The 18793-nt window shown below is 35.5% G+C and overlaps 1 protein-coding gene across 2 annotated transcripts in view; it reads right to left on the bottom strand.

Moving 5' to 3' along the window:
* Window positions 1-18027: 18027 nt before the first annotated feature.
* Window positions 18028-18793, bottom strand: part of LOC145242253 (uncharacterized) — a 135216-nt gene continuing 134450 nt past the window's right edge. For both annotated transcript variants that reach the window (XM_080105263.1, XM_080105264.1), the window contains exon 15: window positions 18028-18283. In XM_080105263.1, the coding sequence (XP_079961389.1) occupies window positions 18122-18283 (162 nt within the window). In that variant the 3' untranslated portion in view covers window positions 18028-18121. The remainder of the gene's footprint in view (window positions 18284-18793) is intronic.

Raw genomic sequence — 18793 nt, 5'->3', positions numbered from 1 at the left:
CGTTTTCAAGATCGGATTCTATTTAACTTTATAGCAGCCACCAGATTCTATTAAATCTGCCAATTTCTTCGAATGTTCTGGTCTCTCCATTATCACTATAGCATTGCCTTTGTCAGTTAGTAGTATTATGATATCACTGTCATTGCGCAGGGACTTGATAGCCAATCCTTCTTCCTTTGAGAGGTTCGGTTTTGGAGGGTCTGAATTCTCGAATGCTTGTCTCACTTTCCGCCTTAGTTCATCTTCTTGTGCTTTGAGTTAATTCAACGATAATTTCTTCGATGTAGCCTCCGACCTTCTTCAGTTCTATTGGAGCAGAAGAAGGTCGTAGGCTACATCGACCGAAACGTTGTGAAAATCACATTCAAGATGAGAACAGTAATTCGATGAATCCAAATAATATGAATAACCAATCCTCATCTCAAAAAATTCAGAAACAAAATATTTCTTTGTTCAGATTTAATTTATTTGTTTGACTTTAAATTTTCATTAAAATTACTTATCGTTCGTTTTAATTTGTTTGTTTATTGAATGATTGTTTGTTTAGTCTTTAGATTCAGTTTATTTCCATTCAGTTTTTGCAGTATTGAATTGTATCCTGCTTTAAACATCTTCGAACTTCTATACGCTTAGCGAAACATACACACACGCATACGCACGCCACTTACATATACACACACTCTCTTACTAGCAAAGCTAACTAATAGTTAATAAACACGTATCTTTATGCATATTCTATTGTTTTTTTACCGGGGGATCACCAATTATCAAGGCTCAAAGGCAACTCGAAGATAATAATTACAGTGGTAATCGGGACAATAGCGTAGTAACTGTTAGTGGAAGAAATTGGAAATAATTTTATTATTTAAAAAGACAGCCCAACAAGAACTTGTTTACATTGGACTTGAATACAGCTATGTTGTAGTCAGCTTGAAAGCAAGCGAGCGGAACATAGTTTCACAGGCGGACCGTTCTAGGAAAGAAACTTTGTTAATCGAATCTACCGTTAGATTTTGGTACAAATAGAGGGTGGAGAAATTTTTTGATAGTAGTTATTGCCAGTCGAGTGCTTTTTGTGAAAATTTAGCAAGGGGCACACACTGTGACACACAAATGCAGTCGAAACAAATATGTTAACTTAAGCACACAACTTTTTCATTCTTTCGTTTTCTTAAGAAGTTGTCAATAAAAAAAATGATTTATTTGTTAAAAATAATAGAAATTGACAGTACCCATTTTATTGAAGTCAGACATAATTCGCACCACCTTTAAACTGCACTGTGTTCTCTTAACTTCCAATAACACGTTACGCTTTAATGTGGCACGTGTTTACAGCTTAAAACACGGACTCCCCGGCTTGCTATTATGATGGCATCCTTTCTGTTTAATAAGTCAATAGCATTTTGCATCGAGTCTGGTGCACTGGTTTTACAGTTCGGTGCAAGCCTGGGCGGATGATAAGGAGACCTAGGTTTGCTCAGTTACCAGGGTTCTCTCGGCGTTGCAGACCAAGTCAAAGGCAAACCAAGACGGTCGAAGCCGACAGAGCTGCAGGAATTACCGGAAAGTCGTTGCAGTACTAGACGATCCGCCTATCGGGACTTCAAAGCTTATAATTTGTCAAGGTTTACTTCCCAGGCAGTGGAATTATTTGTCCATTGAAAATTTGAAAATATTTCCAATTTTGAAGAAAATAACGGAGGTCCTCATTGTAGTTATGGTTGTATCAAAATCAAAGCGAAATTCTTAAGGGTTTTTTCTTAAAAAGAGTCGAGCGAAAGAAACGCAGAATTCAATAACGGTGAAAATTTAGAAAATACTTCAAATTTTGACCAAAATAACGGGAGTCCTCACTGTAGATAACTACAATAAGGATTATATACAGCCTAAGATAATCTAATCTGCATACTATCGGCGAAACTTCGACGAGAGTTCGTGTGACCAGTGAAGGCAAATTCACCTGGGCGTCGCCATTTTGGTTTCTTCTATCATTCAGCAGTCGAACCCTACAAGGCGCACATACACGCGTTACAACTTTGTCTACATTTTCTACGAGCAGACTTCTTTTCATTCCATAATGTCCCATCTTATACAGGATCGATGAAAATCTAATGAAATTGGATATAATGAAAACTTTGGTTATCTTTAAAATTAGTGTTTCTACTTCACTTCCGGTTGCCTTTCCCTATGTTAAGAACGTTTTATTTTTTTTTAGAAAAACATTTCTTAACATGGGGAGGGGGGACTCCCTATAACTATTCTGTACTTTCACCTAACAATTTAATAAATAAAAAATACTGTAAAAAAATCAGTTAAAAACTAGAGCAACCGGAAATGAAGTGGAAACAGTAATTGTACAGATGTTTTTATTTTTATTTTTTCTTAAACGCGTTTCCTTTAATGTATTTATTTGCTTCCGTACCTAAGCAAATTAGGCACAAGGCGTTTTTAATGTGGGGTAAAAACCAGTTCCCCTAAAAGTAGGCAAAAAGGGGGCATTCTGGTTACCAAAAATAATAATTGTCCCAGTATAGAGGGTTTCCCCTCCATTGACTGGTACAAATTATCTTAAGTGCAGCATCTGAAGAACAGATGGTATTTATTTGCTCCCCCACCGAGCAAATTAGGCACAAGGCCGATTTTTAATGTGAGGAGTGAAGGGAGGGGAAAGGGAAAAAGGGGACCAGCTCCTGAGAGGTGGGAAATGGGAGCTGGTAAAAGGTCAGGCATGTGGGGTTGCCCCCCACATCTGGTCTTTGCTAGTCATAGCTTGCAGCATCTGAAGAACAGATGGTATTTATTTGCTCCCCCACCGAGCAAATTAGGCACAAGGCCGATTTTTAATGTGAGGAGTGAAGGGAGGGGGAATGGAAAAAGGGGACCAGCTCCCGAGAGGTGGGAAATGGGAGCTGGTTAAAGGTCAGGCATGTGGGGTTGCCCCCCACATCTGGTCTTTGCTAGTCATAGCTTGCAGCATCTGCCGGAACAAATACTACACTTTGATCTTGTCCCGAACGCCAAGAAGAAGGCGACGCAAAACCGATGTTAATGGCGACTTTCAGTAACGTGACTAAAAGGATATTTCTTTTTCCTTCTCTCTTTTTAACTGACACGTTGATAAAGAAATATGGGTGGCAAGAGGAAGAAGGGAATATCAGCGGATGATGATGATGATGATGATGATGATGATGATGCTTGCAATGCTTTGGATGGCTCTCAAAAGTCGTCTGAACATTCATGTCCGCCATAAATCTGACATCTGAAGGACCATACAAATTTGGTCGTATAAATCTAGCGGCATGGAAGAAGGAGAATCGCTCAGCGGTATTTATCTGCATCTATATTCATGGAAAGTTAGGTATGTGTATATGTTTATATATCTCTATCTACAGGATTCACTCCTAAACTTACTAATCGATTATTATGGATTTTTGAATACGATTACTAGGCATAAGGAATCGAAATGTGAACTACGTTTAGTTTAATTAGTTTCGTGCAAAGAGGTAGAAATCCTTCGTGAAATTCCGGATAACATTATGTTTTGTGTGAAATTTTAACAAAAAGTATCAAACATTAATATTCTTTAGATTAGTTTCTTTGGAGTAGTTAAAAGCCGTGTTTCTCAACGCGGGCCCCCAGGCCCACAAGTGGGCCTAAAGAATTTTGAAACATTCCTGGAGCTTTCATTGACCCTGGTGTGGGTTCCAAGAAAAATATATGAAGTTGAAATTCTATGGTTTTTCTATTGACGTAGATTTCAGCAGCAATCGCATGGCACGTATGCAAATGACCAAGCGAAGTGACGTCACAGCTAAAACGAAAGAAACAGCGGAGAGAAAATGCACCACGTGGCGAGGAGGAGTAAAAAGCGCGCGTTGGCATGAGATGGACGTGTGACCTCATGATGGCGGCGAGAGACTTTTAAGCTCGTGTCAAAATGGAAGGGTTTTGTAAACTACATGGCAGATGAACTAATGACTTTTAAAACAATATGCAATGCGTTGTTTGGGAAAGTTCGCATGGATTTCGTTGAAACCTTAATGATAGACAAGAGTAGTTTAGTCATTGACATTTTTACCACATTTTTTATGTTAATAAAAACATTTTCATGTTACTCAAATTTTTTTTTATTAAACGTTATGTGGACTTGAGATTTATTTCTACACTGAAAATATGGCACAAGAGAAAAAGGTTTTTTATCGAGCATAATATAGACATAAATTCTCATATGAAAATTTGGTCCTGGATATGACCTTAAACTATATCCGATAGTGAGGCCCTAGCTTTCGAGCTTTGGGGAGTGTGGAGCCACCCCTTAATTGCCGTTGCTCCCAGGTCCACTCTGACCCCGAGTGGTAGTACCTGTTAGGGTCCCCAACCATGGGTTAAATAGAAACTGACTTAAATATATATATATATATATATATATATATATATATATATATATATATATATATATATATATATATATATATATATATATATATATATATATATATTCTATTAAAAACTTTTTCTTAAAAATCACTGGATTTGGCATTAAATAACCTAAAAGGGGTTGATATGCCGTAAAAACAAAAACAACCAACCAACCATATGAAAATTCAGATATTTTGGATTTTCATTATCATCGTTAATAGAGAGAAAAAAAGCACGATTTCATGATTTAAAATAGCTTATTAAAGCCTATTAAGCCAGTGGTTCCCAACCTTTTAAATATGACGACTCATTTTAGAACAAGCAATGAAGAAGCTATTCCAATCTTTAAAATATCTTATATATCCGTTCATTTTTTGTACAACAATTTGCCACATACTGCGATTACTGAATTATTTATTTGTGAAGTAAAAATGCATTTCATAAATTTATGATTCATTCCAAATTTATTCAAGAAAAATTTACAAGGGTGCTACAAAATTGAATTAATTGCAAATTAATTCTAAATTGTTTAAACACACAAATTTTCACCGTTATGTTTCACGTATGTTTATGAGACGGCTGGTAGTGCAGTTTTTAAGCTGGCAATTATATCCAGGGCTTTGTTGTGTCATTACATTTTATACTTAAGCGTTGATGTTTATGATGGAGAGCACATATATGAGGGGAGGACAATGTTCTTTGTGTTGGTGATGACAAAACAAAATGACGTACCTGGGTTTAAAAGACAAACACGAAGACCAGGTTTAAAAGATAAACATACATACATTTATTATTCACGGTTAGAATACTCTTTCAGAACGGGTAAAGATCCATAAAAGAACAGCCCGTAAAAAAATTCAATCATTTGAGGACCCTAGCGTTGCTCTGCGACTTTCAGTTCCGGAAAAGATAGAGTTTTAAAATATGTAGACAGACAGACAGACAGACATATAGCCGTTTATATATTAGATTTGTAGGAATTGCGTGGTCATAATTGACAATGTCTGATTGATTTCCAACTGTTCTTTCCAGCATATTAGCGGGGTACACGGCGTTACCCAGGTGTGGAGATGTTCTATGGTAAGGTTATTGCGCAACTGAGCCTTAAAAAATGTTTCAAACCCTCCGAAAAAAATGAAAATAGCAGCGAGTACTCGTGCGAGCGCAAAAAAAAAGGCAGGCAGGCAGGTTCGAACCCGTAACGCTAAGAGGAAAAAGAAGTGGAAAAAAAATGCGAACTGTTTAGTCGCCGCGCCCACCGTGACAAATGAACTGAGTCATTGCAAAGCATATGATGACTTTCAAAAAATGTCGACGAAAAAAGTGACCCCTCCTTGTAAAAAACGGCCCAGTTGATGGTGAACGAATTAATGTTTTGGACCAATTCTTGGATATTTGTCGGCCGAGAAACTGAGCTTTCAAACGATGCCAATTTTGTTAGTGTTGGGCGCGTGTATCGAAAGTTTTAACGAAGCATACAAGCATACACAATAACAGACGTTTGAGATTTATATTATAGACTAGCGGGAGGTACCCGGCGTTGCCCGGGTGTTTGGAGGTAAATCAAAACTCCGAATGGGGGGGATGGTAAAGTAAAAAAAAAGTTTTGGTAGGTAAATATGAGGATCGAACCCGAACCCTTGAGGCAAAGTTGGAAATTAAAGTGTGAAAAAAAAACATGCGACGTTAACCTTCGGGCCACTGCAACGGGAGCGCATTTGAATTTATTTAATTACTTAGAATTTGCAGGTGCACGTGACTTAATGAGGTCAACTTTGACTGCGGAGTTTTTATTTTTATTTTCCTAAGATGTTGGGGGGGGGCAGCTCCCTTGTCCAAATTGAACAGCAATTGTTTGATATAAGGAAAATATTTCCACATTGATCAAAGCTGATTGCTTTCGGGCATTTTTGGCGATGGCGACCGGAAAAATACCGCTTTTATTATAGGAAAAAGCTTAATCCACATGCGGCGAGCGAAAACTGTTGAATATTTATCTTCCCGAAGTCGAGCAAATTAAATAGACAGGCGAGCTCCGTTGTTAACTCGGAGATATTATGATTTATATGTGATATAAAAAGTTTTAAGAAGTTGTGAGCCGACCGACCGCTTCTCTGAAAAAAGCCTTTCTTTGACATACACAAAAAGCGAACATACATACACACATTTTGGCTTTATATATAGACTAGCGAGGGGTACCCGGCGTTGCCCGGGTGTTTGTAGGTGTGTGTGAAAAAACCCGAAAATGTGAAAAAAAAAACAGGTGCCCGTGAAAAAAAAACGAAGCGTTGACGATGCTCAGTTGGAAAAAAATAAAGTGTGAAAACGAACAGGTGCGCGTTTTTGATTGACGTGACGGCGATAAGTATTAAGCCGTTACGATTTTGTGCGGGACAGTTTTTAAATAAATAAATCGGTTTGTTTGTTTTTAACTAAGTTCGGGGAAAACCAGCTCCCTGTTTATTAGGGGGAGTGTCTCGTTTCGAAATGAAAACGTTACTTAGCTCTCTGGAGACCACTGGCTCTGGGCCGGTGATTAGAGTCGAGTTTCGCTTTTTGGTTATACCGAAAACCGAATGTAACGCGTGCCGATACGGGAAATGTGGAATAGTTAACGTTTGAAAGTCAATAAAATTAAATAGACAGGCGAGCTCCGTGGTTAAGTGTGAGATATTACAATTTATGGATGATACAAAAAGTTTTAAGAAGTTGCGAAGCGAGCGAGCGCTTCTCTGAAAGAAGCCTTTTGTGGACATCGAGGAAAAGCGTACATACATACATACATTTTCGCTTTTATATATATAGAAGATGTTTCCAGGACTTGCTGCTGCATTCGATACTCAACTTTGTACAGATAGTCTAGTGGAAATATTTACACACCTATTGTGTCACATCATATAGTAGCCGTCCCCCAGCAAAACCTTACAACTGGATGTCAGGTGGATCACACCCTCTACTTCTGTTTATGAAGATTAAAATAAAGATATAATGAGACTAAAGCTTATGTCTAGAAGCTTTATCCCAATTTTGATCAAAATCCACTACATGATTTAAATTCTAGAAGATGTCAAAATTCTAATCTTATAAGACCTTCAAAAGAAATAGAAATCTAGGGAATCTGACTTAATTTGTATTTAATGGCTGCTTAAACACTCGAATGTTTTTGGATTGAATTATCGTCGATAAACGATAACTTTTCACTCCAATGCAAAAGATGCTAAAACGACATTTTCAAACAAGCCAGAGGAAATGTAACAGAGCACCTGGCGCTGGCAGCAGCCGCGTAAAGATAGGCAAATGACCAAGCCTTGTGCGTGAAGTGACGTCGCCGCAGAGATAAAAGGACACACGTGTTCGAGACAGGGCAGGTGTTCAAAGAAGTGTTCAGTAAAGCCGGTGTTCGGAAGAAGAGTTCGAGACATGGCGAGAGAAGCACGTGTTCGAGACTCGTGAGTGACGTCACAGTAGAAACGGAAAGTCACACGCGGCTGGAGAAGGAGAAAAGAACTGTATAAATATTTACAAAAAATGCGTCGTTGGAGATACTAGATATAAAGGTTTTTGTTAAAAAGGAAAAGTGAGTCGAGTTTTTTTTTTCTATCTTCTGTTTCTTTGATATAACGACTACGTAACAGAAATACTGACTGTGATGGTGTGGTTGTCAGTCATTTAGGCGATGATTTCATCATTGACTTTTTCTGTTCAGATTCAAATAGAATTCCATTGTTCCCCCCAAATCAAAAGATTATGATAGATTCCAGAAGGTTCCGAAAGCTTCCTAATGGATCAGAAATATTTCAGATGATTCAAGAAGATTCCAAATGATTCCGGGAGATTAAACGAAATCTCCAAAGGATTTTTTAAAAATCACATATGCAAATTAAACCTCTTCCAAGTATCACATTTTTTTGTCCTGAAGAAGAGAAGGAGGAAGTCTAGGTGGCATAATGAAGGTCAACAAAATTAAAGAAGAGAAAGAATTACCTTCGAAACGCAATGATGATTAACATATTGAGGAATCCATTCAAGAATGGCAATGAACGACGAAATGAAAATACAAGCACCAAGCAGGTAAGGCTGTACAAACAGAGAACACCTGCATCAAAAGCGAATTTGTAGCAGAATCGCGAAACGATTTCGACGAACGCTAAAAATCAAACTGCCTTAATAAATTACCATCTTCCTTTCTCCGGTTCGTTTCAATATGCCATATCTTTATCAACGTCTAAAGCAAGTAAGTTTCACAAGAAGGTATTAATTCAAAGTATTTTCAACAAATCGAAATCTTCCCAACCTCCAAAAAGTAGCACATCTATGTGAAAGCAATAAGCCAGTGCGAACTTAGAAACTCGTATAAAACCTGCCCAATAAAATTAGTTTTCTACAGAACCATCATCCGACCGTGTGTACCACTATATGTCGTGAACTCGGGGAATGTTACTTGGTTTGTCGTGTGGACATTTCTTGGGCTCTGTTGTTTCGCTCCCTGGATGTTAAGCACTATGAAACGATAGACGATAGACGTTCGTTGCATCAAAAACGGGTCACTACGGTCGATTTGACATCGACTACATACGCTGGTGGATCTCATCTCCGGTTTTTTTAGTCGGCGTCATTACACATAGCATGTTTATCGCCGTTAAGTGCAGGGTGCATTGGGTTGAAGTTGAGCGTGTATAAAATAAGCGACAAGACATCTCTTTATATAAAAACAGAATTATATTATTTTGAACATTTAAGAAGCATTTAAAATTCGATACCCATTCTTGATCACAACCCAAACTGATATGAGCGTCAAGGCACGCGACCTGTCTCGTTGTCTGTTCCGTCTTCTGATCATTACTTCTTTCTTTGAAAAAGAGAGAGGAAGGGGGTGATAAGAAAAAAAAACGAAAGAAAAGGAGAGATAAACATGCATACACGCTAAAAATAAAATCCACTGAAATATTGTCGTTGATTAACAATCTTATGTCAACGTGCAAGTTTAATATTTTGACACCTGTGTGTTCTAATAGTTTTTAACTCGGCTGAGTTTTATAAACACCTGGCACCCTTGGCTTGGATCATATCTAACTGACGACAGTTACTGAAGCCACCATGTTTTTTTGCAATAACGCATTTCTTTTTCCGTGAGTACAAAGTCAGACACAAGGTTTATTAATGCGGGAAGTTCCAGCTCCCTAAAAATGATTTTATCATTGTGCGCACCTGCACAGAAGATTCCAAGAATGTTTGCTCCACCCCAATCGTGCCTTTGGGTCGGGAAGGTGAAATGTACTCAATACCTCACATACCAGCTTTCTTTATCTTACGCATACATTCTTACGCATGAGTGACATTCAAGCGAACAGAAACAAGAAGAGTCCACGTGATATTGTTAACTGCGGGGTTTTTATGAAGCCGGATAGGAGACGCATGGTCGCGCATTTTGAAAATCTGGGTGGTAATTTGTGTGTATATCCGTTAGAAGCGTTTAGTGAAATTTGAAGAATAAAACATGTATAAATACATTTGAAGCCAAAACCAAAACCAGATTTTCAAAATGCGCGACCACGCGTCACCTATCCGGCTTCAAAAAAAAAAAAAAAAAAAAAAAAAAAAACGCAGTTAACAACATCACATGGACTCTTCATCGAACTATCTTCCACTACATCATGTCGAGGAAGAAGAGAAAAAAATGATAAAGGAGTCTTACTCCGAAATATATTTCTTTAAAAATAAACACCTGTTTATTTTATAAAAAATTTCGCGTTGCAGTTTTGGCTTCAAATGTATTTATACATGTTTTATTCTTCATGTTTTATTCTTCATATATATATATATATATATATATATATATATATATATATATATATATATATATATATATATATATAACACTCATTTCATTTCTGTTACAAACTTATATTTGAATTTCAACAGATATATCTTTTTCCCAATAAGAATATTAACTTGCGTTCATAGTTTTAAAATTACATTAACGACTATATGACGTCACTAAAATTTAGTTTTAAAATTACATTAACGACTATATGACGTCACTAAAATTTCATTCTCTTTAACAGCGCCAGCCCTCATCTCCTTTTTGAATTTCCAACGTTTTTTTCCGTTTCTCTGAAATAGAAGTGCGTCACACTGTGCACGTGAAACATTTTCAAATATTTTGTACTGGTATTTTTTGTTTCTTAATCTGATTCATCCAGAGGAAGTCTCGAAATAAAGACGAAACGTTGATGAACACATAATACGGTTTGTTCCTTTTTATTTTCTTTCTCTCTCTCTCTCTCTCTCTCTCTCTCTCTCTCTCTCTCTGTGTGTGTGTGCGTTGTATAGATCGGTTTCCTAGATATAAATCCAATAAAACCCGCGTGATTTTCAAAGACTGCTCAATGGAGGATAGAGCTGGTGTATAGTTTTTTTTATCATACAAACATTATTGGTTACATATGTGCGTACATGTTACAGTGGAATCCCAATTCAAAGAGACCACTTCATCAACACCCCCCAAATATATATATATCCTTCATTTTTCTCCTATGCATGTATAAACAACTTATATTAAATGTTGGTGTGGTTCCTGACAATATATTTAGACCTTATCGTCGTCCACAATGGCTTCTACCAAGGCCAGGGACCACACTATCAATTCTTGACCGATCAACGTTCGAACTATCGTCTCTAGCACCGATTAGAAAATATAACTAAGAAGTTAATCAAGCTATGGTATGTATTCAGCTCAGGACAACACCGAGTAACCCTTCTAGTTAACAATATGAAAAAAATACTTATGAAATTGTATTAAGAATCGTAAAATCGTTGGTTTTATGATCTTTCTTGAGAATGCTACGAATTAAACACAAGTGGATGAACGAGCAAATAAGAACAGATTTCCTCTGATTAAGACGATAACCTTTCGTCTTTGGCTTTATATACTATGAATTGAGCTAACAAGCACCAATAAAATGAAACAATAAAAAGCGGAAAGTAAAAACTCGATTAACGAAACACAACATGGCGCTTGCGTATTTTAGGTTTGCAGAACATTTTTTTTATCTACACTTTTTAAAAATTCTACTCAGAACAAGGGGAGACAACAATTCCCATCCTGGACACTAGTTCATTCATTTTTCCTTTCTGTAGATTGAGGCCCAACGCCGCAGCTTTCTTTCCCGACGATTCACTGAGTCCTACACAGCATGCTGCATTTTTGTTTACTTTAAATAATAATAATAATAATAATAATAATAATAATAATAATAACCATCACCATCACCATCATCATCATCTACTTCAGCTGATTTACTTCTATCTACATCTAGCAGCAGCGATCCTGTGCACTATGACTATCATCATGATCATCGTCTAATATAATAGTTCTCGTACTTATCTACAACTTGCAGCAGTTTCCGATTCTGCCTTCATCATCATCATTTCTTTCTCCGTGAGCATGAAGTCAGGCACAAGGTTTATTCATGCGGGAAGTTCCAGCTCCCTAAAAGTTAGTTTCTGATTGTGCTCATCTGCACGGAAGAATCCAAGAATGTTTGCTCCACCCCCCTGCGTGCCTTTGGGTCGGGGAAGGTGAAATGGACTCAATGACTCACATACCAGCAGCTTTTTCTCTAGAGATGTATTTTAGTTCATCAAAATAAAAACACCGTTTGTCTCCTTTTAGTTGTCACGTTCATCACGCCCACCTATCATAAGTTTTTTTTTTCTTTTGTGAAACACTGGACGACAACTGGCCATTGAAATCCGTGCTCTTGGATCAAAGTTCAAAACTAACAACGCAACACATTGGTGGCATTCAAATCAATTTTAAAAAAAGTTATTATAATTTAAAATAAGTGTTTTTAATTAATTTAATTAATCTCATCCTCATATTATAGGAATCCGAAGATTCTATCATTGGCATTGGTTTCCCCGATATTTTCCTGGGAAGACATCGGATACTTACGGGGGGGGGTCACGTGAAGGTTGCCAACATCCTAAATGAAAGTGAGTTTTTGTGGAACGAACAGGACTCGAACTTAGGACACCCAGGTCGTTAATCACGTTTGACACACTAGTTTTCGTTAGATCACCGAAGTTAAGCAATGGCAAACCTGGTCAGTGCTAAAATGGGTGACTGTATGTGCTCTCCGCTTATCACGGCATTGTTTACAGTCGTCCTGGATTTCTCTTTACCATTAGAATTAAACAGTGCTGACTTAGTGCTGTGGTTGAAGATTGCACATCCCTTGCTTCACAATTACATGCGCAGTCACCCTTACAAGAGGTATCCATCGTCTCTCGAGATGATGGTTATTATAATCGGTTTAAATTTTTTTCTTTAAAATGACCGCGATTTACAGTTCAATTGTAGCATAGGGACCATTTGACTTTCATGACTATTTCGTTTGCTATTCGCCTAAGTCAGTCGCCTCCAAAGTTTTGGAACTGTGGATGGAGCATAATTGCAAACGTTTTAGAGTTACGCGAACCAAAAAAAAAAAAAAAGCATAAGAAATAGTGACTGAATAATTATAAAACATGCTTCGCTTCATAATCTCGCCGAATATTGCACTCTTTAATTAGCTACTGCAATAATGTCATTGCATATAAGGCACAATGCCTTATTTGCAATGGCACTGATATAACAACAAAATAGTTCACATTCCATTATTTCTTAAAACTTCGAAACTTTTTATTCCTTGAATCGATATTGCATGGAAAAGGCCAGAAGGTATTTAACAATCATAGTGTTCCCATACAAAAAAAAATTGTTAAATTTATTCATTATATTACACTGGTTTACAAAGAAATTAAGGCAAGCACAAAAATACCCGTTTTTACCTAATTTGGTGAATTCAAATTTGAAATCCATTTTTACTCATCATCTCTAGTTTCTTTTAGATATGCATAGTGATAATGTGCATTTTGTACATATACGGTACATGAAGGCGTATATGAATTCAGGGTTGATTCGAATATTGTAAGACTTCTGGATTATTTTTAATTATTACGCACTAAATGTAAGTGTTAGCATTACAGATTATATATATATATATGCATATATATATATGCATATATATGCATATATATATATGCATATATATATGCATATATATATATGCATATATATATATGCATATATATATATGCATATATATATGCATATATATATATATATATATGCATATATATATATATATATATATATATGCATATATATATATGCATATATATATGCATATATATATATATATATGCATATATATATATGCATATATATATATATGCATATATATATATATGCATATATATATATATATATGCATATATATATATATGAATATATATATATATATATGCATATATATATATGCATATATATATATGCATATATATATATATATATATGCATATATATATGCATATATATATGCATATATATATATTCATATATATATGCATATATATATATGCATATATATATGCATATATATATGCATATATATATATGCATATATATATGCATATATATATATGCATATATATATATGCATATATATATATATATGCATATATATATATATATGCATATATATATATATATGCATATATATATATATATATATATATATATATGCATATATATATATATGCATATATATATATATATATATGCATATATATATATATATGCATATATATATATATATGCATATATATATGCATATATATATATGCATATATATATGCATATATATATATGTATATATATATGCATATATATATGTATATATATATATATATATGTATATATATATATATATATGTATATATATATATATATGTATATATATATATATATGTATATATATATATATATATATGTATATATATATATATATATGTATATATATATATATGTATATATATATATATGTATATATATATATATGTATATATATATATATATATATATATATGTATATATATATATATATATATATATGTATATATATATATATATATATATATATATATATATATATAGCTGAGAGACACCAACCTCCTGTGTCGCCGTCGAGACAACCTCTTGCAATGACTGCCAGGGCACTACTGAAACTGCCATAACCCGTCTTGATATATTACAATATATATATATGCATAATATATATATATGCATATATATATGCATATATATATGCATATATATATGCACATATATATATGCATATATATATGCATACATATATATGCATACATATATATGCATATATATATGCATACATATATATGCATACATATATATGCATATATATGCACATATATATATGCATGCATATATATGCATATATATATATATGCATATATATATGCACATATATATATGTATCGTAATATATCAAGACGGGTTATGGCAGTTTCAGTAGTGCCCCGGCAGTCATTGCAGAGGTTGTCTAGCAGGCGACACAGTATCGTATTACACATTTTGGGGTTGCTCAAATCCACATTTTCTTGCCTTTCATATGATTTAGCTTTACTTTGTTAAATTTTCAAATTCTCCAATGGCTTCAAGCATGTCAAGATCTTGAGGATGCCTCAACAATGCCAATTCTTTCTGCTACGTGTGTGGGGACTTCCCAACAGTTTCACAGCAATAAACCATCACTTCGCTCCTTTCAGTATTTTGATTGTAAAATTGTTGATCAGGACAAGTCTTGGGCTCTACACATCTGTTGTAAACCTTGCTACTTGGAGCAGTGAGTGATGAACATGGAAAAGACGGGAAAAATTCCACCAAATAGACGGAGAGCAACTATCAAGGCAAATGAAACTCCGGCATGATTGAGGCGGTTGGGGCAACAGATCAAACGGTAGACAAAACAGATTTGACCGATAACGAATGACGTCACGTTTTTGAGCTGAAAGAAATAAAGGTTTTCAGAGTAGTCTCTCCACAGAAATCATGCGAATGAGACACCGCCAATTATGTAAAAGTAATCTAAGTGGAATGTTACCTCGCTGTCTTTGTTCGTGTGTGTCATTCATTTCAGTAACTTATGAAGTTAAGTTAAGGATTAAATAATTAGTTAAGGGAACATTAGTCTCTCTCTCTCTCTCTCTCTCTTTCTCTTTCCCTCTTTCTACTGAGTCAATTCTCTCCAGATAAAAAATTGAAGAAAACTCAGCGAACGTCTGCTTGTGTCCTCTTTCTTTATGAAAAGAAGTTTATTTCTATAGCAACCAACAGACAACGGATGAAGCAAGTATAACAGAAGTGGAAAAAAGAGACCATGTATAAACACCCCTACACTTATAAAGGTGCACATATGTATTAAGAACATTTTATTTAAAATGTAACATTTATGGAGATATATAGAGATATAAGTTGCTGGTAGATGTGAAAAGTTTTCTAGCCTGGGAGGAGGAATTTACCTAATTTTCTGCTTAGACCGTTAAATGTAAATATTGATACAAACTTGATGACAAGTGGAAATTTGAGTGAGAACAGTTGCTTCGGATTCTATCACATTGATAAAATGTCCTGAATTCTACATTTTGAATTGAAAGCCATGAAAATAGTTTGTGATGGGTAATTAATCTATATAAGTCGAGTTTTCGGTGAGTAGCTAAAATGTATAAGTCTCGAACTGTAAAAGTTTGCAAACAAAGAGCAAGATTATTTCCCACGTGGACATGAAAAATTATGTGGGAATTCTAAAATATCCAGTATGTTTTATTGAGTGATTCCAGTTTCTGATTGGTTGCTAGTAGAACACGACTAGATTTGATTGACCAGTTGCTATCGCCAGTGTTTATAACATTCCAATTTTCTTTAATCATAATTATATAAAAAAAATATTACAACACTACACATATTTTTTAATGGAAAAACAACAGGAACGACAACAATAACAGCAATAACAAAAACAAAAACAGCAGCAACAACAATAACATCAACAACAACAATAAAAACAACAATAGCAGCAACAACAATAACATCAGCAACAACAATAAAAATAAAAACACCAGCAACAACAATAACATCAACAACAACAATAAAAACAAAACAACACCCGCAGCAACAACAATAACAGTAACTACCAAAACAACAGCAACAATAACAACAACAGTAACAAGAACAACAAAAACAGCAATAATAAAAACAACAACAACAACAGTAATATGAACAATAAAAATAGCAGTAACAACAACAACAACAGCAACAATAAAAACATCAACAGTTGCAACAACAATAACAGTAACAGTAAAAACAACAACAACAATAACCACAACAGTAGCAAGAACAGCAAGAACAACAACAATAAGAGCAACAATAAAAACAACAGCAAAAACAACAGTAATAATAAAAACAATAACAGCTGCAACAACAACAACAACAACAACAATAGCAGCAGCACTAATATGATTGCAATACCTAACGTAATAGCAAATAACCGTTCAAGATGGAAAGGGAAAGCCAAGTACGTCCAAGGATGGAATACTGCTGCCATATCTGGGCAGGAGCTGCTAAAAACAGCCTATCCTGCCTTGACAGAGTACAAAATAGACTTCGTGGTTTAGTGGGAGATGCCCTTTTCTCTTCCCTGCAACCTCTCTCCCACAGAAGAGACGTTGCGAGCCTATCCTTGTTTTATAGTTATTTCCATGGCAGGTGCTCGTCTGAACTCCAATCTCTGGTCCCCCCTCGCCAATCTTTCACGAAAAACACCCGTCTACCTGAATCCACTATCAAAAACTTTCCCCACTCTTTATCTATGCCTAAATCAAAATGTAGATTCCATGAAAAAAGCTTCTTTCTTAGAACTGCACGCCTGTGGAACTCTGTTCCGACTGCCTGCTTCCCACCTGACTACAACCTGGATGTCTTCAAGTCCAACGTAAACAAATTCCTAATGAACTGCCACCTCAAGTAAACACTTGAATAAATCTCCACACTAACGTACTGTACTTGCAATAACCCTTATCCCTGAGTGGCTTCCGGGCCTTGATAAGTGGTGACCACCGTGTAAAAAAAGGGGGGGGGGAGAAGCTGATGAATGCTGTTGCGAAGAAGCATGCATACAGAAAGGAGAGCACGAATACTAATTGATCTTTGCGAAAGAGACAATTGCTCTTGTATTGGTAACTTCAAGCACAAGCGATGACATGAAAACTAGATTAAGGTCGACGGAGTCCTTCTATATTAAGTAATAGGGTTAGCTAAAATATTTCGACAGTGGTACATAATGACCGAAATTGTGTACGTTTATTACATGTGTGTGTGTGTGTGCGTGTGCGCGCGCGTGTAAACTGTAATACATTGAATAAAACAGCAGCAGCTATGTAAGCTATTAACGTGTACTGATGTGCATGCTTATTTCATATGTACGCACATGTGTATGTCCAAGCTTTGCGCCCATTACTGGGGCACCAGGGCAGTCCTTTCAGGAGGAAATATAATTTCCGTTATTTGTTTAAGTTTCATAAATAAATTTGTACCCTCCACACGTGTTTTATGTTTTGATCCTCCACTATGTAATGCCTCGCCCAGTAACACTACAAGGAATTTAAGTGGCCTGAAAATAAACGTCAATAAAGACAACACAAATGTGATTTTGTTTTTTTGTAAGAACGTTTTTATATTTGAGATTGAAAAATAAAAGTCGAGAGAAAAAAAAAAAAAAAGGACACAAAAATAAATGCTGCTTCATGATGTCGGCCATCTTTCCGTCTCAACTTGTTTACGAAGAACAAGTTTCATGTAGGGTTTCCTGCGGTCGGTAAATGCTCTTCGAATTGCATAAACGCCCGCTCGGTGACTTGCGGTTTCGATGTCTTCGTCGTCAACGGAGACGAGTGACATTCCAGGCTGTGCAAATGAAACAAAAAGAAAGGACATTTTTTATTTTGAAAATTAACGTAAGACAATGTTCGTTTTTGAAGAATCAAAAGAACTATAGGAATACAAAACTAATCTTCGTAGCCCTTTCCTCTTCTCCATTTATGGAAATTTCTTAATAAAAAAGGGATTCCACGATTTCACTTCCAAACTTTAATAAATTAAAAGATAGTAAAATTTTCACATTGCTACAAGTATTATTGAAAGTTTTTTAACCTTAAAAGCTATATCTATAATATAAAGCTGAACGTTTGTGTGTGTGTCTGGTCACAAATAGGCTCCTATATGGTTGACTATATAAAACTGAACGTTTGTGTGTGTGTGTGTCTGGTCACGAATAGGCTCCTATATGGTTGACTATTATAGAAAACTGATTACATATAATAATAGAAGATGTATCGAGACACAGGGATGGGTATATTTGATTTGGCATAATGATGATTCATTAAAATTGTGGGGTCTGCGTACGCGCCTGGTTCA

The sequence above is a fragment of the Euprymna scolopes genome, chromosome 21, assembly GCF_053919585.1.
Source record: "Euprymna scolopes isolate OS-2025 chromosome 21, ASM5391958v1, whole genome shotgun sequence".
In the NCBI taxonomy this organism is placed as follows: Eukaryota; Metazoa; Mollusca; class Cephalopoda; order Sepiida; family Sepiolidae; genus Euprymna; species Euprymna scolopes.
The sequence above is the reverse complement of the archived record's forward strand: the minus strand, read 5'-3'. Positions and strand labels throughout refer to the sequence as shown.